The sequence below is a fragment of the Pseudopipra pipra genome, chromosome 1, assembly GCF_036250125.1.
Source record: "Pseudopipra pipra isolate bDixPip1 chromosome 1, bDixPip1.hap1, whole genome shotgun sequence".
NCBI classification, from domain to species: Eukaryota; Metazoa; Chordata; class Aves; order Passeriformes; family Pipridae; genus Pseudopipra; species Pseudopipra pipra.
The window spans coordinates 49756897-49780195 of record NC_087549.1 but is presented as its reverse complement, the minus strand read 5'-3'; the positions used below and the strand labels follow the sequence as shown (position 1 = coordinate 49780195).

The window sequence follows — 23299 nt, the reverse complement described above, 5'->3', positions numbered from 1 at the left end:
CAACTAGACTGTTAAATAATGGTCTTTCTTCTTCTTTAATATAGGTATTACAGACTAAGTGAGCTTGTGGAATACGTGTTCCCATTGCTTAATAAAGAACAGAGTTCTGCATTTCCGTGCCCAGAATTCAGCTCTTTTTGCTACTGGAGAGAGCCTCTTCCTGACCTTAACATGGATGAACTGGCCTGAAAAGTACTTCTCACCAGGAGATGGAATTTCATATTCAACTACTCAACTTCAGTTTAAATGTGAAGAACTTTCTTAACGAAGATGATAATTTATATATTGGTACCGTAAGTCTTACTAAGGAAATCACTTTAACTTCATTGGTTTGAAACAAAGAAAATGCAAAGCTACTGTCTTATTTTTTGGTGTGTGTGTGTGGGTTTTTTGTTTGTTTGTTTCTTTATTGCTTGTCTTTATATACCTGTTCTAAGGCACTTGAGATTGGCCTGTCATTGATGGTCATGGTACCCAAGTGCTTCAGGGCAACTAAATGCTGAGATGAAATATGACTTCGCATTCTCATCAGTACAGACCTTATTGTAAACAGACTAATTTTTTTTTTAATTTGTCTTAATAGTATATTTTCTAAAATGAAGCCAAAAAGTGTATGGAAACTGCCAAATAGAATGTCAGACCTGTTAATAAAAAACGTGGTTTAATGTTCAGATGGGCAATTGGGCCATTTTTGAAAGGAGCCAGAGCCCAAGACCAGTGTGCTTTTTCTCAGCTAAAATACAGAAAATGTATAGACCTTACCAGTCTGACAGACTCTGAAGACATAAAATTCCTCTTAAGATGTAAATATGCCTTTTGTTACATGTACAAGGCTGTGCTTGTACAAATCTGCTCAAACTAACTCTGCTTATTACTTTTCTTTTTTTACACATAATATTTAAACTATTTGATGAGCTTGTTAAAAATGAAAGTTGTCTTCAGACACATATATGGCTTTTGTTGTTTTCAGGCTGAGCTGTGTCATGTTAATTTCCATCAAGAAAAATCTTCAACAATTCTGTAAAAGTTGGGGAACTGGCATTTTTGTTTCCTTTTTCAGCACAGAGATGATGCGTATGTGTGTGTATGCTGTGTAGGCCAGTAAAACGTATGTACAGATTATATTCAGGGAATTGTAATACTAAAAAAATTATGTATTTAATATTTTAATTGTCTACTGCAGGTCTTTCCAGAATTCTGTATTACAGGTTTTCAAGAGCTGGAAGGAAATGCACCCCAAGTAGTGAGATTCCAGCTGTGAGAATGGTTAAATGCTGCAGAGCAGAATAAAACCTTTTCCTTTTTTTCTTTTTTCTTTGGACTTGTTTTGTTTGCTTGTTTTAAGTTTTGGGTTATTCATAAACATCATGCTGGTCATTCCTCAGGTTCCAGTCAGAGCCTGTGAACAAATTACATTCCGATTGTAGTGTTTGTCAGCTGTAGAAGCAGCTAGTGTTTCTCCAAAAGTGCTTGAAGGCAAAGGCAGCTGCTTTCTAAGTTGAATTAGTGCATTTAACCTCCTTTGGACAAAACTATGGTGAGAACATATCATTCCACCAGCCCAGAGGGCTTAAAGACTACAGTAATTTAAACATCATTTAATCGTCAGTCCTGAGATTTCTGGGCTTCCTGTCACTCACTCCTTAAGTGTGTTCCTGGGGCCATGTATTAAAGATCTTTCAGGGGGCAACATCCAGAATTTCCACAGACTCTGGAGCAAACTCTTCCCTGTGCACAGCTCCCAGTGGGACCAGGGAAGGTTGAGTGATCTTCAGAAGGCATTTGTGTGGCTACCTGCTGCAGTGCCTGCACAGGGCTGCTCTTCTCAGGAACAGCTGGGGCAGGCCTTCTGCGTGGGCTGAATGTAGGAAAGGAGCTTGCTCTGTTTCACTACCTGCAGAAGAGTGCATTTAGAGGATTTTGCACCCCTCCAGGAATATTTTCTTTATTAGGCTGAGTGTCTTAACCCCCAGTTCTGATGTTAGACCAGCTAACACTAGACAGCTGGTGAACTGCTCAGGGGAATCATTTCTAGATCACCATATAAATGAAATTACTTTTTTCCCCCCTTATAAAACTCTAGTGTATTCCTGTATTTATAAAACATCGGATAATGAGTGGAGGCAAGCATGGAATCTCTTTCAAAACAGGAGAATGAGAGTGGGGAAAAAAAACCCATACCTATCTGTCACAGTGTGCCATGCATGTCAGTGAATTGAAAGGTATCCTCATTCTTGTTCTGCGCAAACAATACTTTCAGTGGTTCTTGGTCACCAATCTACTCAGTGTTTAAGTGGATTTCACAGGATATTTTGCTCTTACTGCCTTTTTTTCTTTTTCTGTTTTTACTGTCAGAAGCTTACAAACATCATTCCATGTGGCTTTTTTTCCTTTTCTTACCTTTTATTCCATAGATTTCACTAGAACTGAAATTTTCATGATCACCAAGTGCTTTGACTATCAATGGGATTTGATCTTTTAAGTCACTTAAATACTTCAAAATATAAATAAATAAGAATCCAACATAATAAAGTATTTTAATTATGAGATTAAATATTCTATCTAAAGATTCTATTTTGCATAAAGGGAGTGAAGCAGCCTTTCCTAAACCAGTCCTTTTGTGGATGTGAAAATTTTCTTTACCATGCTTAACTTACTCTTGGTGGCCCTGGTACACGGCTTTTCTAAAAATAAAAGTACTTCATGAAACTACAATGAGTTTCCAAATGGGACAGATTGTTACCAAGGTTTGGCTGTGTCTTTCTTGGTTAATTTTTTTTAATGTGGTAATTTTTTTTTTTTGCTTCACTTCAGCTCCATCTTTTCAGGCTGTCATAAAGATAAGCTGTGGATTTCAAGGTGGGGACTTGAGTAAATGATCAGCATGGAAAAATATCAGGTTTATCTCCAAATGCATGTACTTTCTGCTGGTGTAAATTTGGTGGTTGTGTGAGCATGGAGAGCTCCTCACTATGCTAACACGTCATTTTGCATTGTAGGAATGTCCAAAAAGTTGCTTAGTTAAAAAATCAGATTTTTTTTTTCTCTGTAACAGCTACAATTTGATATTTGCTTTTTGATAAAATTTAAGTGTTGCTGAGTATTTCTGATATGAGTAGGGCAGAGGGCTTATTTGTTTTTTCTAAGTCTGGCTTGTGTTTGAAGCTTTTCAGACTGTTTGTTAACCCTGTTAATGGACAGAACAGGGGGGCACTGTACCCGTCATTGCATACCTACGTCATTTGGGCTGCTGGGCACTTAACTGACTCTAGAGAAGACATCTTGTTGCTATTAACTGTAGGCTTGTGCTGCTATATTAATGTGAAGTGGGGTAAATAAGAATTAAGCATTAGCCTGCCCTTTGTTACCTGAGTCAAGAGAAGTGGCCTGAAACTAATGTTTGAGAACAAGTTGTGCTATACTGATTTAAAATTAGCGCAAACTAAATCATTCTTTCTGTGAAAGAGGAACTTCTAAGTGTATGTGTCTGTAGGCATGTGCACACCCCTGTTAAGACTGTGTTGTTGAAGATGCAGATCCTCTTAGTGTTGGAACCTGTCAAAGGCTGAGTCAAGGACACCTGTCTGGGAGTAAATAAGGAACACTGCAATTCAAAACTTGTTAGTGACTTGGGCATCACCCATTTCTATAATGTATTAAAGATCAGCGATTCAAGGGGCACACATTTCTGGATTTAATTGGGTTTTTTTGGTTGTTTTTTTTACTGTACCAAGCATCTTTGTACTTCAAAAGATTGGGCTCTCATTCCCAGCAGTATACAATTGCATGTGCAGTCTTGGCTCATGACTCTTTAGCTTTCTGTCATCAGTATACTCCTCCTAAAACCTTTTATTTTTTTTTCAACTGGAAAAGTTTTAACACTTGTGTTAACTCTGTCATGGAACTTCTGAAGCAAACTATGGATCCGCTTGTGGTAAAGAGAAAAGAGATGAGATTTCATGTTAATATTTCAGATGAGTCTTCTAGAAAATGCTGTTATATGAATGAGTTGCTTAAATGACTGTAATGCACATTCATAATGAACCATCAAAAATACATAGTGAATTTGAGATGCCTTTAAAGTGTCACTTTTGCCTAAAGAAGTTTTAGTTTCCAAAGTTAAAATTTACTAAATAAAATGGAATTGTTTGGGATTTTTTTACAGTGTTAATTACTTTCAGATGAAAGTTAAAATGTTGGTTTATTTTGAGGGTGGGAAAACTCTCTTCAATCATTTGTTTTTACCTTGAAGATGTGGAATACTTGATTGTTAAGCAACCCAATCACTAATAAGGTAGTGTGTTTAAAATGTCAAATCTGTGATCATACCAATACAGTGGTTTTTGTTAAGACTGGACTGTCTTGGGTACAGCAACCCACAATTCAGTGCAATGTTTATTGGTGTTCGGAACAATGTTATCACAATAAACAGACTTAAACTAAAATTTCTCTTTACTTTGTGTTTGGTAATTCCATTATTGTATTTCTAATTTAGTGAATGCAGGGTTATTGAAATTGTATTCATGTTTAACATGGAATTCTCTTCTAAGGACTATGATACATTTGCTTTCTTTCACACTCGGTTTACTTTTCTTCAGAGTATTTATACAGCTGATAAAAAATTGCTGTCATCAAACTTAGCTTGTGTGGCAGTACCAATACTGGGTTATAACTATAATAAAAGGCAAACACGCACTTGTAATATAGAATATCAGGTAACAGAGGCATGACTTGGGAATGCACAATCTGCCTTGAAGAAAATGTTGTAACTGCATAGTTTGAGCTCTGGTAAATGCCCTAATTTGGAGTTTTATCCTAATTCCATCAAAGTTAACTTTTTCCTTTCAAGGCAAAAAGTATTGTCTTCTACAACAGTTTTTGAATTGTTTGAGGCAAATATTGGGAGACCATCTTGAAAAAGAGGCCTCAGGCTTTAGTAGAAACTGATTTTCCTGGTCTCTTGCTGTTATTGGTAAATACAACTAATTAGCAGCCTGTATAGGAAACTTGACTGTTCAGTCACATGTAAAAGTACGACAGATCTGCATGAAAGCTTCAGCGATGCTGTGCCTCTTGGTTTTTCTGTGGTGTCATTCGTGTTGCTGTGCCCCGCACCCAATCGCTCTCCTTGTGCCGGGACACAGAGCTTACTGCTGGAGTTATATTGTCTCCTGCATTCCTGCTGGTTTCCCCCATGACTCTGCTCACACTCCGCACTCACTCCTCACACCACACTCTCCTTCCTGCCCATCTTTCACTCCTAGGTCTCACTGCTTCCTTGTGTGCAGTGAGTGACTGTGCCAGTGCAGGCAATACAAGAGTGGCATGTCCTATGTCTGCCCAGTGTTTGGAGCTGTTGCAAAAATACTTGAGCTGGCATTGTTTCTCCTGTCCATCTTACCCTAATGGACTCTTGCTGGGGTGATCTTGTTCTTGGTGGATGAATTTTTCTGACTTGGAGCAACAGGTTTAGATATGCAAAGAACAGAATAAGAGTTTCCAGGAATGGGCACTTTCTCTGTGCAGGGCACAATTTCTGGAATCATGTCATGCAGTTGGTACACCGAGGGCCTGCAGCCCTGCACCGTTTTGGTGGGGAGGATGTGTACATTCCCACTGGTTGCTGGCTGAGCTCTCAGACCAGTGGTGAGCTGAGCAGTGAGTCAGCTGGCTGCTCAGAAGGGTTTTCTGGGCAGATGCCCCATGTGCTGCATGGTTTCAGAGTTTTCATTGTTGGGCAGAGCAACAGTTTGTCAGGGTCTTCTGTCTGGCAGGGGTGCAGCATGTTTCCTAAGCAGGACAATACCCGCTGCTTTTCCTCCTTTCCCCTTGCCTTAAATTAATCAAACCCACACTGATGTTTCTGTCCCCCTCAGAGATGCCCAAGACCCCTCTAGTCGTGCAGGGGAGCTGGAGCAAATATTAGCAGACAGATGCCAGCACTGTAACCCTGTGGGGGGGATTCTTCTTCACAGCCAAAGTGGTTGCCAGCTCAGACTGAGGCACCAGGCTGGTACAGGGTGGGAAGGCCCCCCAGCCAAATGACTGTGGCAGCAGCGTGGCTCAGTGGGAGAGCAGATGTTGAGCTACAGGAGAGCGAGGGTTTGCGGTAATGGCTTTTGCATGTAGTGCTCTGGATGGGTAATTAGAAGTAATGCTAAGCCACCTCCTTGGGAGTGCTACAAAAGCCTTTGCTTGTAAGGAAGTGTGCCAGAAAGATATGGTTCTGACTAAACATTCAGCTTTATTCTGAATTCATCTGAATTCTGCTTTAAGGACCGGGTGGCTGCCACTCTGACCCCAGCACCAGGAGCTGACGCACCTCGTCTTCTTCCTAGTTAAGTCTTTTGTTCCAACCTTTCCCTGCTGCCTTCTTTTCCTTCTCCTTCCTGCCTTGCTGTTCCCTAACCTTAACTTCCCCATCTCTGATGATACTTCATGTGTACGTGGTCTGGGGAGAATAAGCAACATAGCCTGAACTGCTCAGCCTAGAACTGGCTAAAGGACAGGGCAGATTTGGCCATAAATTTCTGATAAGGCCCCACTGTTTTGGCAGTAGCCTCCCTCCTCCAGCCCAGGCCCTGGTGGGAGGCCGAGTGCTCCAGCCAGCACCCCTGCTCTGCAATGCTCTCCTGGTGTAGGAAAGGTATTCCCCAATTTAGTGTTCACATTTAAACACTCCAGTCCACTGGCTGCTTCCTCGCTTCCCCCCCACCTCCTCCTGCAGCAGGATGGAGAGTTGGAGGCACAAAAAGGTAAAGATCGTATGTTGAGATTAAGAGCAATTTAGTGGAAACAGCTATGAGATGAAAAAGCAAACAGTAACAACAACACTACAACTAGCAGTGTGTGTACAAGACAGGTGAACAATTCACATGCAATTGTCACCATGCCAGTTCGGCGCCACCCCACCGCACACCCCCCAAAATTGGAGAAACTCCCCCCCCCCTTCTGTGCCCCCTACCCGTTCGGGGAGGTGGTATTGAATAACCCCAGGGTCTTCGCTGTGCCCCTCCTGGCTGCTGCCAAAGTTAACCCTGTCCTGGTCAGAACCAGGACAAATGCAAAGGCCAATAATTGGTAAAAATGAACGAACCATGCAATAAAAAAACCCAAAACAAGCAAACAAAAAAAACAACAAAACAAAAAACCAAAAAAGTACTTACAGGATCTCTGTCTATAAAGCAGCCAAGTGCTGTCCCCACATGGCAGTGGCGACTTACTTTCCATGGAACCCTCTGTGCATTCCCCATGCTCCCATACATCTTGGACTTCAAGCCCCTCTGATACCCCACAAGGAGTGGTGACCCACCAGGGCCATGGGGATGGATGGCTGCCCGCCCTTTCAGTCACTGGGAACCATACTGTGTGCCAGCAGGATGGATGAGGGGAGCGCATCCCCAGTGTGGGATGTTCAGCAGCTCAGCTCTCCTGGGCATGGATGGCCCTTGTTCTGTGTGCACGTGGAGCAGACACAGAGGCTTGCTGCAGCAGTCCCAGGCTAAGCCCTGCAGATGCAGGTCCCAAGTCTGGGGCCTTTGTCACTGCCATGCTGGGGGAGCAGAGGGGTCATCTCAGGATCTCCAAGCCTGTCAGTGTTTAAGAGGCATTTGGACAATGCTCTTGACAACATGCTTTAGTTTTTATCCAGCTCTGAATTAGTCAGGCACTTGGACTACATGATCGTTGCAGGTCCCTTGCAACTGAAATATTATCAAGGCAGTGACTGAGCAAATAAGATGGACAAGAACTCTGTTGGCATAACTTCTGTGTACTACAAAGCTGATGTAACAGTGCTTGACACTGAATAAACACTTAAAATATACATGTAAGCCTGACTGAGAAGCCAGAAACTGCAGTTTAAAAGGTGGTGAAGAGAGTGAAAATTTTGGCTTAGTGCTGCTGTGTTCCCTGGAAAGCAAAAGAGCATCGAGGCATTACATAAGAGGTAGGCTTTATTGGGACATATCTGCAGTTGTTTTCCATCACACAGTTTTCTTCATGTTCCTGGATATTACTCTCTCTATCTATTTATATATATGCACATGAATATACATATACACATACATACCTAAAGCATACTCTCAAATGTGCTGTTCCTTTTTGCTGAAGAATTTTAGTAATGTTCCTTTTTTCACAATCAAGATAGCAAAATTAATGCCAAAAGCTGCTTATGTAGTACATGTTGCAAGATGTTCTTTGAAATCTCCCATATACAAAGAATTGGCAGAGCTGCTGTTCTGCATCTCGTCTCAAGTCTCCAGAGTATGTTGCAAAAAGCTGGTGTTGGCTCAAGCACAAGTCTGCCTTGTGATGACAGGAGACTGCCCCCAGGTATTCCTTGCAACTTGATGATTTGAACTCTGTGCCATTATCTGGGAGCAACCAGCAGCCAACACGTGTACCTGCTGAGCAATTCTCACTGGAGTGCATATTCCTCCCATCTCCAAACTGAGACCATAAGTGCATTTGTAGTTTTAGTGAAATACATCTGTATCCACTACTGGACTGTAACACAAAGGCTTAGTTAAATCAGCAGGTAACACTGACTTTCAAATGCATGTATCCTCAGGAAACAGTTTAGTCCAGCTGGAGAACTAGAGAGCCCTTTACTTTGTATTCTCCATGCATTTTAAAGCTGCACTGGGCATTTTACTTTAAGTTGCTTTCCTGTGCTTTCCACTTACAGTTTGCTCCATTTCCTTGACTATTTATAAGTTTTCTTGATGGGCTGGTTGGCTTCACCAAGCCGAATAGTCTCAGTGACACTGCACAAAGTTGCTGCAACTAACATGGTGTACACTTAAAGGAAATGTGGTGGAATACCACAGACAATCCTCACTGTTTTGAATGCTCAGCATAGAAATGTTTTCAGAAGTCTTAACAGCGAATTAAAATGATGAGGTAGTTTTTTTATATACTTTTTGCTGCAAAAATTGGCATTCCTGCTTTGCTGCATGCATTCCAGGGGATATGACTGATTTATATGTCACCTTGGTGCTCTAGGATATGTTCAGCAGAGCTGTCTCTCTGACTGTCAGCATGCTGGCTTGTCTTCAGATGTTCTGCTGCTAATGACCTGCCCGTGGGAATTCACCTGTCTCACAAATGATGCTGCCTTGGGGACTCTGCTGGCTTTGATATTTGGACAGTCTCTGTGGAACCGCCATGCCTCAACGCCTGGCTCCAGGAATGTCAGACATGTCTGCCTGTACAGCTTCACCTGGTATGGTTTGGTTTTCTTCCTGTTTCAATGTCAAACAAGAGCGCCTGGCACAACAGATACTGTATTGCCCAAGAATCTTGCAATTCTCATACAATTCATTACAAAACTACTTACAAAGCAGATCTAAAAGGTGTCACTGTGATCTATGAAACAGGCAGCATTTCTGCCTTACAGCCCCCACCTACAGGATTTATTTTTTTTAAGGCTTTCTCAATTAACAGATGCTTCCTATGTAAGCTCCTGGATGCTCCTGGATGTGGTAGTCAAATTACAAACCTACAGTGAGAATGTTCCTTTCAGTGCAGGTATTTCTGTGTTCTGCTGCTGATCCTCACCAAAGATGTGAAAGCTCTGTCAGCAGGTTCAGAATATTCTGGAGCAGGGCTCTTGTTCCTTCCTTTGAAGCTGGGCTGTTCTGTGTGGAGCCAACCCTCAGCAGGCCCATGAATGCCTCTGAGCTTGAGTGTCTTCCGGCCCCTGCTTTATTAATATTTTATCCAGGCACTCTCTGGAGCAGAGAACTGGAACTCAGGTTCCACTGTCCCTTTGCCTATTAAGGGGCTACAGCACTGTAGTCTTCCCAGCTGGATGAATATTTCACCTCTTAAATTTCAGGAAATAACCTCATTAGGAGGAATTGAGCCATCTACCCTGATTACAGCAATTATCAACAAAGTGGAAATTAAGGGTCAAGTCCCCCTCAACAAAGGCAGGAATCTAAGATAGAGGTTCCTTGTAAAAGGTCATAGCTTTAGCCACCCACACTGCTAGAGATGAATGGGAAGCTATCCCTGAAAGGTCTAAAAGTATCCTCAAAATACGCTGCTGAGACTGGGCCCTGCTCTAACACAGTTTACGGAATGCTTTACAGCAGTGTACAAATACCAGTTACTCTGCAACCATTCCAACATGGGCATCAGCAGATTCTGGGCCTAAGGAGAAACTTTCTGGTAGAAGGCTGGGCTTGTGAAGATTTGTGAATTGGATTTAGCAATCTCCCAGGGCAGTTAGGTAATAATTAAATGATACAACTTTTGCAACTCAGCACTAAACTTGCACTGCCAATTCTTAAAAATTTCTCACTTGGCGTGGGCGGGAAAAAAACGTTGTGCTTGCCAGCTAGGTCTCCCTAAGCACTCAGCTCATTTTGTTTATTTCCATGAGTCATTTTTAGAACAGGCAACAATAATCTAACAATATTTGAGTCACACATAGTCTGAAGCCAACTTCTTAGAGAACACAGCTTTCTTGAGAAGAGTGAAAAACATTCTAAAAGAAAAAATGCCTCTCTGGCTTTTATACATAACAAGAAATTACATTAAAAAAAAAAGTGGATGATATGCTTGACTTTTGAAAATACAGAAAACAACACTTCCTGTCTGTCCCTTCAATTTTGAGAACTAGAAAGACATGAGACAGAAAGGACAAAACAACACTAAGCCCCCCTTGAACAAGTGTGTGGTTGCTGACTACATGCTAATGGCTCGCCTTCCAGCACAGGTCCAGAAAACACGCAGGGAAATGAGACAGAGGCGGCTCCTTTTATCAAGCTGTGAAGTGCAAGTTCACTGTACATCTTTGGCTACTAACAGCTGCTCTTAAAGCTGCTCTTCCTGCTACAAATACAGCCAGCTTCTGCTTATCTCTTAACACCATCATTTCTGATAATCAGGTGCAAAGAGATCTTCCCAAACCAGGTGCTTTAAAACTCCACTCACAATTTCCTTCCTGTGCTCGGAACTCCCCCAGTGCAATCCTAGCTGCACAGGGACTGACTCAGAGTTCCTCTGTGGAGAGAAAGGTTTTTCTGCCTGCTTTTCTCAAAAGCAGTTCAGTTTCCAGGATGTGACAGTTTGTTGTGGGAAGGCCCCATCTCATTGCCTGGAAACACAGTTATTAGGAAGTATCTATTCCAAAGCTAAGCAACAAAGGCACAAGTCTTCATCTGATCTCCTCAGATGGGATGGGCTTCAGCTATAAACATACTGTGCTGCTTACAGCACAGAGCACAGAGAGTTCTTCCCTCAGCTAAAGGAATTGTTTGTTCTGAGGCTATAAACAGCTGTTCTGCATTTTTAAGAAGGAAAATATACTACACAAACCACTATGATAAATACAGCTCTATGTGGCATGAGTAGACTATTCAAAAGGCCAGTTGATACAAGAATATACAGGTGACAGATGAACAGTCTGGCACTCAGTAAGGTAAGGCTGGATTTTTTTTTCAGCCACAAAAGACACCAAAATGCTATCCCCTAAGAGCCAAAGCATCATTTTTGTTACCTCCACTGAGAAGTGGCTAGAATGAGAAATAAAATACTGCTGCCCCAAATGTGTTCGTCTGTTTAAGCTATGAAAGTTGTTTCATCCATATAAACAGATGCTGAGTGTTAAAACAAACTTCACCAATGCGAAGGAGGCTGCAGATGGTTGGTTTCTGCATTTGACAGTAATGACTAATAAGACAGTTTTCCTTTATCAATGATTTTTCCTCTGATTTGCACCAAAGACAAAAACTTCCCTCTTAATGCAAGTACTTTAGGAGTGCCAGAAACAAACTTTGTAAGTTTTTTTAAACTTTTCAAAATTACCATTTTCCTACCTAAACAAAGATAATTCTGATTTTTCTGACCTGTTTAATTAATTTCCAGCAGCAAGCTTTAATCTCAAGAGCATCATGTTTAACTGATCCTCTTTTTTACTCTATAAATGGATAGTAGCTGTTCTGAACCTTTCAGTAGTACCAACTGCGCCTTATGCTCACATCTGCCCAGTGGAAAGCTGAGGCAAGTTTCTCCCTGCGCTGCAGGCTTTCACTTGACTGGAAGGAGTCACTCAGCTTGCCTCCTAGCACTGCGTTTGGCCCTTAGAGGAAAAAAGAAAACCAATGCAGATGAGTATCATTTTGTTTTGCACCATGGTCAGCAATTGCACTGCACAAATTGATTATGCAAACGCACATGATTCAGTAACACAAGGAATAAAAAGTCATCAATCACATCCGCTACAACTTCTCTTTCTTGGCCCTGCTTTACTGAAAACATGAAAATACCTGACCGGAACTGTAAACTTAAGCAAAGATGTAAACTCTTATATACTAGGGACAATTTGAAAAACTAGGGAGAAGATGGCAAAGACAATTTAATAGGGAACAGCAAGAGCACAGTGGAGAAGTGTCTATTGAGAATGTACCTTTCAAACAGTTGTTCTTCTTGTACAGGTCAAGGGCTTGGGAAGGAGTTCATTTAGCTACAGAAACATGTCTTTTGTAGCTCCCTCGGGAAACAAAGGACAAGGAAAAGTTCTCTGTATAGACTATAAACCCATCACTGAAATCAAATATATAAACTGAATATATTAAAGCTTTGAACTTTATTACACTTAATTTCTTCTGAGTATCTTACCCTTCTTTCCTGTTCAAGATAAACCTAAACATGAGAAATAGAAGGATAAAGGAGAACTCCACTAAATGTGGAGTACATTTCGTCAGAGTCTGTGTAGGCCAGTTTGCCTCCCGTTACAACAACGTTTACTTCATCTCCTGCTTTGAGGTGAAGAACAAGGTGGAACGTCCCAGGACCACCACAGGTCCGTTTCCCCGAGTAGGGTTTGTGATACTCCAACAGTTCCCTTCTGTACCCAGCTGTGTGGAGCTGAGCCACACTTGCATTGGAGACGGATAGCACTGCTTCTACATACTCATCTCTCTCTGGGGCCAGCACGGCGGTGATCAGGTAGCGCCCTTCATATGGTGATGTGAAAATGCCTGCAGAAGAGAGACGGCTTTTCAGAGTTATTCAAAATGGGGACACCTGACCTCTCTAAGCACAATGACAAACATAAAGCTACCTGGGTTATCCATCGCTACGTACAGGCAACTGCACAAGGTCGGCCTAGATCAACTGACAACAGTCATGAAGACAAAGGAGTGCTGCTTTTGTGTTAGAGCCCACCTGTCCTCCAGGACATGACCAGGTCTTGTCAACATTCAAAAACGTCCTGGCCTAAGCAGCTCCCATGACTTGGAGCTGGATGAAGGTGTGCACAGCTGGATGCTGTGCAAGTCCCCAGTAGGTTGAGGCCCACCTAACACCCTCAAGTGACATGACACCCTGCTTGAGAAGGAGGCAGCCTGCAGGGATGGCCATTGGAGAGGCAGTGTGAGACACCCCCCTCCCACCTCTCCTCTGGGTGACCCAGCTGGCTAAGCTGCAGTGAAATCAGGATTGGTAAGTAAGGGTTAGGAAGGAATCTCACCTCTGCTACCTGGGCTCAGCTGGCCTGTGGTGGGGTGAGGAGCACAATCAGTTGTGCTGCCAGAGAAGACATAGTGGTGAGCTGGGCCTCAGTAGTACTGGGCAGTTGTGGAAAACCGGCCATGGCAAAGTGTATGTCTGTCCACATCCACAGGAGGCTTCTACCCCAGTGTGTCTGGTTTAAATGGACTTATTTTGTTGTTCAATGTGCCAGCAAGACCTGAGATAACCTCAAACCCTGTAAACCCATGCTACTGCCAGTCTATCATCTCTGTGGGTCCATATCCTTTGGCTATTACCTGTATTGGGGTTATAATAGTCCCCGTCATTCACAAGCACTTTGTTAAAGTGAACCACGCCAGCATCACTGGAGAAAGGCTTCTGTGTGAGCCCAGCAGAAAACGACACCAGAGAGGGCGCAGCAGCAGCAGCAGGTCCTAAAATGAGTAACAACGTGAGTGAGAATCACATCAGGATGACAACACAGCCTTTTCCCTGTGATGGTTTATAATCCAATGTCTCTGTTCCTGCACATAACTCCCCTTAGACTAATCCTGTCAATTGAGGGATGCCAGAATTAGCAGAATACGTATTGCTGGCCCAGGTCCCAAGTGTCTCACCATAAAATTTACTGAGCACCATAAAGTTCCTGTGTTGGCCACAGTCTTTTTTTTTTTTTCCTTCTAAGAAAATAGTACATGGCTTCTAAATGCTGGCAGTGGAAATCCTGCCACGTTTCAATTCTACAATGCTTCTGCCAAAGTCCTTCTTCAGGACTGAGGTTGCCCTTCAACATCTCCACTCTCTGTCACTATCACAATGGCAACAGGAGTGCTAAAGGTGTTTGGCTCGCGCCAGCTTTCCTGGTCATGCTGAGAAGCTACACACAGCTTAGATCTCCTACCTTCTCTGCCAAAGGGTAGTGAAAAGAGATATAAGAATATATAACATTTCAGTATTAATGCAAAGAGGCTATTCTCTCACTCTGGCACTTCCCTTTTGGGTGAATTTTCACTTCACAATTTTTTTTCCTTTTCTCAGCAGATCAAACAGACACTTAGGCATTTTATAGTGGCTATCTGCTTACTAGCTAAACACTGCTGTTAGACTAGGCTGGATGAAATACAATTTGGACAATTAAGATAAATTTTTACTTTTAACAGACTGACTTAATGAGAAAATACTTAATACTCAACCACTTATTAGTCCCATTTTAGTTACCTTCCCTTTAAAGATTTCCCCTAAGGCAGTACACACTGCCAGAAGTAGTCAATTCTTGTTGCTTTCTTCAGGCAATTAGGTAAACAACAAATGACCTTAAAGTTGTCCACAGTTGCTGCTTCACCCTGCTCCTTCTGCCTTCCATAAAATAAATGTTTGCCTTTCCCCTCTCCCTCTTAATCAGAGGTGCCCATCAGCAACAAGTGCTCAATTCATTGAATCACAGAATATGAAAGAAATCATAGAATTGAAAGAGACCTGTTCAACCCCTGGTCCTGCACAGGACAGCTCCAAGAATCACACTGTGTTCCTGAGAGTGTTGTCCAAACCCTTCTTAAACTCTGATAGGCTTCATGCTGTGACCACTTCCCTGGGGAGCCCGTTCCAGTGCTCAACCACCCTCTGGGTGAAAAGGCTTTTCCTAATATCCAATCTAATCCAGATTATAACACTTAAAAATTGAAGTTTAAAGGTGTCAAAACTTTTCCTAAAACGTAGATATACAAATGCTCTGCTACCCTATCCACTTTTTTTCTGAATAACTCAGCATGGGGGAGTGGGAGGGGAAGGCAAGAGGAAGACATGCCTGCAAATTCAGAATTGGCAAATAACTACCTTGATTTCCCTTGGGGGCTGGTAACCAGCTGCCTCCTGTATCTTTAGAAATCTCATTCAGCATTTTGTCTCATGTTCAGAAAACAGATAGAAGCCCTTTTTCCTTACCCCTGCCTGCCAGTGTGCCTGCAGGTGCCCCGTAAGCTAAGATGAGGTTATTTGAAAGGACCAACATTAATTGCTGGAAGTCTACTTACTTAAGCAGCTTCTGTAGAATTCCACCACCTCAACACCACACTACTTACAGAAAGCATCTCTATGTATATGCTTACCCCAGGACTCAAATCAACTGAAAACACACCTCAACTTATTTCTTACTGTCTTACTCAAATGGTTTCTCTCCCCTGCAGTCACACTGCACAAGTATATGCTGTCTGTCCATAAACATTGCCCTCTTCCTTTGGAGCAACTATAGTCCTGTTTGGATTGCTGTCATCTGAATAAGGGAGTGACTCCTGCCCCGGTTTGCTACAACTTCCTTCAAGATTTTCCTTACTAATTGCTAGAACAGTTGTTAGAAATAACTATTTTCTGCTATGCTGCTGAAATTGTTTCAGATCTGCAGCCTGGTTTAGCACACTATATGTATCTATTCAAAGTGGAAATCTTAAAACTGCCTAAATATCCTATAGGTCAGTTCAGGGGTCAATATAAGGAGGAGCAATGAAGACACACTGTGTCTGTGCTCTCTTACCCTCCTCACTGCTTCCAGCTGGAGTTGTGCCTGTTCAAAGCTTTCACAATTCCTACCAACAGCTCAGCAGTGTTTTGCGGAACTTTACAGAGGGATGTACCACCCTTTCTAACATGTCCCCCCTTGAAAACACTTTCCTTCATGCAAAGATCAAAGTTCAGCTTCTCTAGGCAAGGTTCAGGCTTGAAAACTACTTTCACTTAAGCAGTCAGTATTGTGGAAGTATTAACATCAGAAAGAAAAATTTTAAAACATTTAAAAGCGGTGAGCCACAGGCACAGCTCTGATGAGGAAACTGCTAGGCAGACAGAAAGTTTCACAAAAGATTCAACCCCAGTTTTACAGCTTCTAGGGGCAGAAAAAACTCTTTTTACTTCAGATGCATTCAAGAAGGTTTCACTTGAGATAGATATATCTGTATCTTTATATATATATAGATACATAAGGAGTAGGTATGTCTGTTCTTGACGATCTAAGCTACGTAATGCATTCTGGGAAGTCAAAGAACTTCAGAAGATGCATGGGTGGCCCTTATTAGGTTACATCTACTTTCACCCATCTGCTAGTTGTACTTCTGGTTCTCCACCTCTCTTTTGACTTCCCAGCACAGTTCATGCCTCCCACAGAGCCCAAGGGCCAGAAGGACAGAAAAGAAGAAAAAAATACTAAGCAAAACAAAACAGCACACAGCATAGGCATTTGCCATCAAGGTGAAAGGAGAAAAAATAAGTGTGATGGTGCTGCTGACAATTGCTCAGCAACTGGAATGAAGATTGTTCAAGGACCTACACAGAAGAAAGACCATAAGTACTTGATTCACCAGCAGGCACTTTTGATTTCCTTTGAACATGGTGCAAGTAAGGAGGATTTGTCAGATTCACTTTTTTATTTTTTAATACTTCAGTTTGACCCTAATGTCTCATTTGCAGGAACGTTTTTTCTGCTTATGGGATGGCCATGCAGCACAGCATCACACTGATTTCCATGAGCCAGTGCTCAGTGAAGCTGCTCTGCTAAGTCACAGTGTTTCTGATGGGGATGACACCTCCTTGTGTTACGAAGACACAAACTTTTCTCCAGAGTCTCTCATTGCAGTCAAAGTGTAGGACCCAGCACTTGGTCTTGTTGAACCTCATGCCGTTGGTCTCGGCCCATCTATCCAGCCATAAGGCCAGATTAGGGATAGTGGATGTAAATGCTCCAACTCCACAGAAGTCTAACAGCTCTCTTTGCACCATTCTTACCTCTCTGTTTTCTGACTGCACCTGCCATTAAGGTTTGCAAGGCACTTGGGGGGAAGCTAAAGGACAGATCAGCAGGTATATCTTATATTTAGATAGTTCTTCAGGGAGACGGATCAGGAAAAGGAAATCCTTGGTGAAGCCCACCTCTCCCTGGATCCCAGGGTGATAACTGTTCCACCAACATGTTCCACCAAGCAGCAGATGGGTGCACTGCCTGCCTCACCCTGCCTTTTCAACAATTCTAACATCCAGCTACTGTTTCACACAGTTTTAGCATAAACTTATTAAAATACTGCTGCCTATAAACTGCAATAAATTGTACAAAGTGGAAGAAAACCCTCAGGAAATCCATTTATCACAGAAATCTAGACATCTATATTTGCTTTGCTGGTATCAAGATAAATTAATGTTTCTTTACTTCTTATCCTCTTCCAGAAACCTCATCTATTGCTGCTTGTTCTTACCACCAGTCCCCAAATGCAAAAACATTGCTTTAAGGCTTGATGGATTTTTAATTAGAATGTATAAATATCAGAATTACAGTGTGAACTCTTTACAACTCTTTTTTTTGTCAGTCCCCAGACCAGTCTTTACGATGTGTTTTTGTGACTTTGTTATGGCCATCAAACTAAGTCCCAAGGGTAGGATTTTGGATTCCATAAAGCCCTTATGTTTTATTTCCATCTATTTCCCATATTTCCTCAAACAAATTAAGATGAAATCATTCTTTCTGAAGAGGGTGTGGAAATATTCACTTTGATCGAGGATACCATTCCCCGGGGTTGGATAATATCTTAAGTATGAAATTGCAGGGCTGGCAACACCTAATCAACATATTTATCAAGGCCAACTAGCATGTCATACAAATCTATAAATGAATTGCAATATTAACAATTATAAAAAATAAAAAACACCCTACCAAACCAAGAAAACTGTGTTTTGAATCCTTTAATCTGTGGCTGTCAGTGGACAGCACTTTTGCTTTCACTGTAGTCAGGAACACAAGCCTTGGTGATTCTAACAAAGCCAGAAACTCTCCCAAGAGGAGAACCAACTCATGCACTCCGCTAAGGCACTAACAGTTCTTCAAGATCTTAGTCTTGGCCTTATTCATATCTTATTAAAGAAATATTAAAATAGGCAGAAATATATCTTTATTTTCTCATTTAAAAGGCAAATAAAAAGGTCTGTACAAACATTTGCTAGAAACTACAAACCCTTTGTATTTAAAAAACACACTGAAGTAAGTAACAAGAACCCAAGATGAATTATTTTTCAAAACCTAACCCCCTTCTCCCCCGCCCCATATTTGTAAAGTATGCAGGTTCTGCTTTGATGCATATATATAGCAAAAATCAGTCAGATTTTCCTCAATGCCAAACTTAAATACTAAAAATCAGCACTTTTTTTCATTCAACCATGACTTTCCAGGGACTGAAATAAACATTAAACACCTGTGCGAAGAATTTCTAGGAAACAATCACCTTACCTTGTGAGTCCGTGGTAGGAGGAGACGACTTTGGATATCCTACAAAGGAGAAGTAGTATGTGTGACTCAGTACATAGCAGAGTTCATTATGACCAATATCACTGCAGTCTTCTGAAAAGATCCTTGGTTACTGAACAGCAACCTACCCAAATAGCTACCAAACAGCACCCCTTATGAAATGCTCAATTATCATTAAACTGGGGTGGTCATGGCAAAGAAAACCAAGTTATTACTTCAATGTACTAAATCCACTGCAAGAATTATGGAAAGAAAAAAATAATTTAAGTTTCCCTAGTGGCAAAGACTGCTGTAGTTACCAGGGATTTTACATCAGTTCTGTTGACCTCATGCTTTGTGCAGCCTTGGAAAAGCAACAAAACTGGCACTGAATGTGTTTCTCCTACTTCTATAGCCAGCTGCAGGCTGCAAAGGCCCATTCACAAATCATCTCTGCTGTAAACCCATTCTCAACAGTAAGGAAGGTAAAAGTGGCTGGTAAAGCACAACAGATCTCAGTGTCACTTCTCTAGCCAGACTTGGCATGTCCATCGCACTTAGTTGGGAATGATTCACTACCAGTTTGGTTCTCTCACCTGGTGCTCCTGCATACCCTTCAGCAATGGGCATGGTACTTTGACCAGCCTGACCATCCGCACTTCTAAGCCGTCCTCTTCCTGACATCAAAACTGTGCCAGGAGGCCCTGCCTCTCCAGTCTCCAAGATGATCCCGGTTGTTCCAGGCAGAAGTGGCACAACTCCTGACCCTGGCAGCACTGGGCGTGGAGGAGGTCTCAGCTGTGGTGGCTGGAGGGGGGTCCTGTGTCGAGGGGGTTGTATCCTTGGCCTTGATGGCAGCAGGGATATGCCAGGATGGGGCTGCACGGGTGGCCTTGGTGGCAATGGCTGCCATGGCACTTCTGATCGCCCTTTGAAATGATGAAAGAGGAGGAAAGACACAAATTTATTTGCCTAAAACAGTAAATAAAATGGCATAGTTTTGTAAAACAAACACTTTAAAACAAAACAGGGCTCGGTTGGAGGCCACCTGTTCCCTCAGACCCAAGACTGCACTGGCAAAACTCCATTCCACTCTTGCAGTACTACAGACTCCCCTCTTTACCGGCCTGTGTGACACAAGGAAAGGACAGTCTGGGGACAGGACAAGCAGCAGTCGAATAACCCATGAACAGTCATTCAACCACTAGACCAGTTTTGACTTTCTGCACCAGGCAGGGTGTGTATCACACCTACTCCCACCAGTACCTTCATCACCACTTCGTGCTCTCTCTCTCTCTCTCTCTCTCTCTACTTTCACTTCAGTTCAACCCCTCACACCCACTGCGTACTCTGTAACTCTGTACTCACATAACTCCTAGCACAAGGCTGACTCTTCAGCATGACCATAAAGAAAATTATCCACAGCAAAAAAAATCAGTAATGAGCACGACTTATGAGACTTTTTTTCCTTACTTTAAAAAGCAATGAACTTAAAATTCTAAGTGCTTCCATTACTAATATTTTCTGACAATGAAGGCAGAACCCTAGGATATAATCTATCAGAAAACTCTTTATTGTTTAAAGTGAAGAGATACCATTAAAAGACTTTTCCACTAGGGCAGCCAGCTCATATGACATCAGGGTTGAACAGCACTGACATGGTTACATTTGTGTCTGGTGTAGTTCTAAGCCCTTTACAGGAATTATGACATTCATAAAAATGAAGTCCTAGATGACATTTAAGGCTGAAATGTCCTCCCAAGAATAAAGGTGAATTACATCTACACTAAGAACAGAAATCTACAAATGTGTAGATTTCAGCAGATGCAATGACAGCTTTTATATAGAATAATTAGAATTTCATGCTAAATTAAACTTCAGCATAGGTTACTCTGGTTAGGTGCAGGGAGCAATGTGAGTTTCTGTGGAAAAAAAAACCCATTGCAAATTATCTGATGAATCAGAAACACGTCAGAGATGCTTGCCATGGTCCACAGAGGAGACCACCTCTCTGAGGTCTCAGTGGTCACAGTGAAGCACTTCAATTCAGCACAGTCCAAAATCAGCCTGGGTGAATTCATCAGTGGCTAGGGCTAAACCACCTGGCTGTACCTAGAAGCAGATTTGGTGTGAGGCTTCCCCTGGCTCTGCTGTGCAGCTGGGGACCCCAGGAGGGCCTTACGCTGCTCCTTGGGGCAAGAGCTTACAACCAAGTCATGCAGGTATTGTCCAACACGCATGGCTGGGGTTTGGACAGTGTCATCGCAACCACATGCTGTTTTGTGACTACTCAGCACCTGCACTTTACCCTTGTGAATCCCATTTCTTGTTTTCAGTCTCATGAGAAGTCCACATAAGCCTTCCAGAGTACAGGGAGGATGTCTGAAGTCATAGTCTCACACCACCTGCATTCATTTGCTCACTATGGCTGCTGGAAATAAATCTCCCTGAGCTTTGCTGGCTGACTTTCACTGTCATGAGAATTGAAACTTACACAGGCAGTGCACCACAAAGCTGGGCTAAAGCTCTCTTGGTAACTCTGTTCACAAGGCAGAGGCCTAAAGAATGAAATATTCACTTTATACAGGTTAAAGTTATTTTCAGAAAAATCCCAAGATTAAAAAAATCTTGGATTTTTTTTCAAAAAAAAAAGCCTTTAAGTATCAAAGTGAATTGTTTAACAGAATTATTAACTTAGTAGAGACAACTTCTGTCCACAGCAGCATCAATTTAGACCTTCAGCTAAGATCTTCAGATTAACCTCACTCAAAACACAAACTGACAAAATACTTGGGATGCATGTACTTGTCATTTCTTGAGTCAGTTATACTGAGCTTTATTAAGACAATTATTTGAAATTACACTGGGAAAATGTATACATTTATATGTTTGTTTTTCTAGACCTTTAAATAACAATCAACAGCTGAAATCCCATATCCTGAGCAAACTGCCTCCTTGCACACAACATCAATACCGCAATACCCAGAATTATCCCATCTCCGTAAAACTAAATCCAGAATCATCTGCCTAAAGCTCAACTTAAAGCAGAAGTAATCAGATATGTGCGAGTTGAGTAATCCGGTCTGCCACCTTTGCCAACCTTTTGGCCTCTTCTACTGAGATGCATCATAGCAAGACAAAGTACCAATAAATCACTAGATAAAGATGGTAACATTGGAGTCAACCTATTCTGACACTGAATTCCATAACACATACTGTCAATTCACAAGGCAATGAGAAAATGAACCCTTGATGAAGGCTGGGGGGAATCTAGCTGGACCTGTTCTAACTTTGCTGAGCAGCACATGAAACAGAATCTTCCTCATCATCTTCCCATTTGTCTAGGAATGCAAAGGATAGAGCTGAGATCATTCCACAGCTAGGAACACTAACACTGTCCTCAGCAGAGATGGCCTTGCTGCTCTGGCTGTCATCACTGTTGTGAGTGACAATGTGGTTACCACATCACATACCAGCGTCTTCCCTCAGATGCTCATCCACAACTAAAAACCGAAGGAAAGATTTTCCTCCTTGGTTGAAAATAAAACTGCTTTTGTTCTCCTCTTCCTTCAGTTTGTTCAGACAGTCAGCTTTAATCTGCAAGTTACTTCACTGAAGGAGGAATTATTTGCTGGGAAGGACAATGAGCAGCAACCTGGATGCATGAGGTGGGTGGACCTTTGGGATGCATTTGTTTCTAGAGTATCATTCTGCTCTGATCATGCTCTCGTCAGTCCCCTAAACACACAGAAACAAAGTGTATAAAGTAAACTAATGAGTAAAGGAATCTGTCACTGCACCCACAAGAAGCCAAAAAGGTCTCATGTGAATTTTCTTATAGATACCAAGGGGATTTTACAATTACACTAGGAAGCAGTATTTTGCATAAGCTCACAGGGAGCCCAGAGGAATTGACTATTATGACTGCATGACTATTCACACTGCAACATTAAGATTTTTATGTTGCCTTTTATTGATGCTGTAATGCAGAGCACACATTTGGTTTCTTAGACCATAACTTCATCGGACAACATTTTGCTGTTGCTTTCAAAACCCTGCTACAGAGACAATTACCGTAGGAATTGCAGTTCAGGTCAAATAACCGTAACCAAAGCAAACTGCACTCCCAGCATGGTATCTGGCTACAAGACCACACTTTGATCCCTGGAAAACTTCATGGACATATATGAATAGGCAGTAATTAAAAAAGACCACTGACTTTAACACGGCTTTCAGTTTCGTGCCATTTGAAGAGCAAACGTACTCACAGAGAGGCACAGAGTGCAATGAGAACAACTTACCCTTCGAGATATGGAGCTGGGGGCAGCCACCATTTAGTGTGGATGAAAAGTTACAGGATCATACTACCTAGGAGAGCACGTCATGCATGGTCCCCTAAATGCTTAGAGCAGACCACCACCTTGTGTGAGGCAGGACATTGAACTCCCTTCACCAGGAATTATAACAAATTAAATACATTTCTGGCCTCTGGGCTCATATCTGATGTACAGTCATTCACTGGCTTGTTAGTTTGGATTGAGGCACTTGAAACCCCTT

At 42.0% G+C, this 23299-nt stretch overlaps 2 protein-coding genes across 4 annotated transcripts in view; one reads left to right on the top strand and one right to left on the bottom strand.

Moving 5' to 3' along the window:
- Positions 1-4445, top strand: part of LPIN2 (lipin 2) — a 45286-nt gene extending 40841 nt beyond the window's left edge. For 2 of the 3 annotated variants that reach the window (XM_064655957.1, XM_064655951.1), the window contains exon 20: positions 45-4445. In XM_064655957.1, coding sequence (XP_064512027.1) covers positions 45-189 — 145 coding nt within the window. In that variant the 3' untranslated portion in view covers positions 190-4445. The remainder of the gene's footprint in view (positions 1-44) is intronic. The other variant, XM_064655967.1, reaches the window with a different exon arrangement.
- Positions 4446-7937: 3492 nt separating this feature from the next.
- Positions 7938-23299, bottom strand: part of EMILIN2 (elastin microfibril interfacer 2) — a 35933-nt gene continuing 20571 nt past the window's right edge. The window contains exons 5-8 of the mRNA XM_064655936.1: positions 19339-19671; positions 18746-18784; positions 13782-13919; positions 7938-12992 (exon numbers count right to left, since the gene is read on the bottom strand). Coding sequence (XP_064512006.1) covers positions 12655-12992; positions 13782-13919; positions 18746-18784; positions 19339-19671 — 848 coding nt within the window. The 3' untranslated portion in view covers positions 7938-12654. The remainder of the gene's footprint in view (positions 12993-13781; positions 13920-18745; positions 18785-19338; positions 19672-23299) is intronic.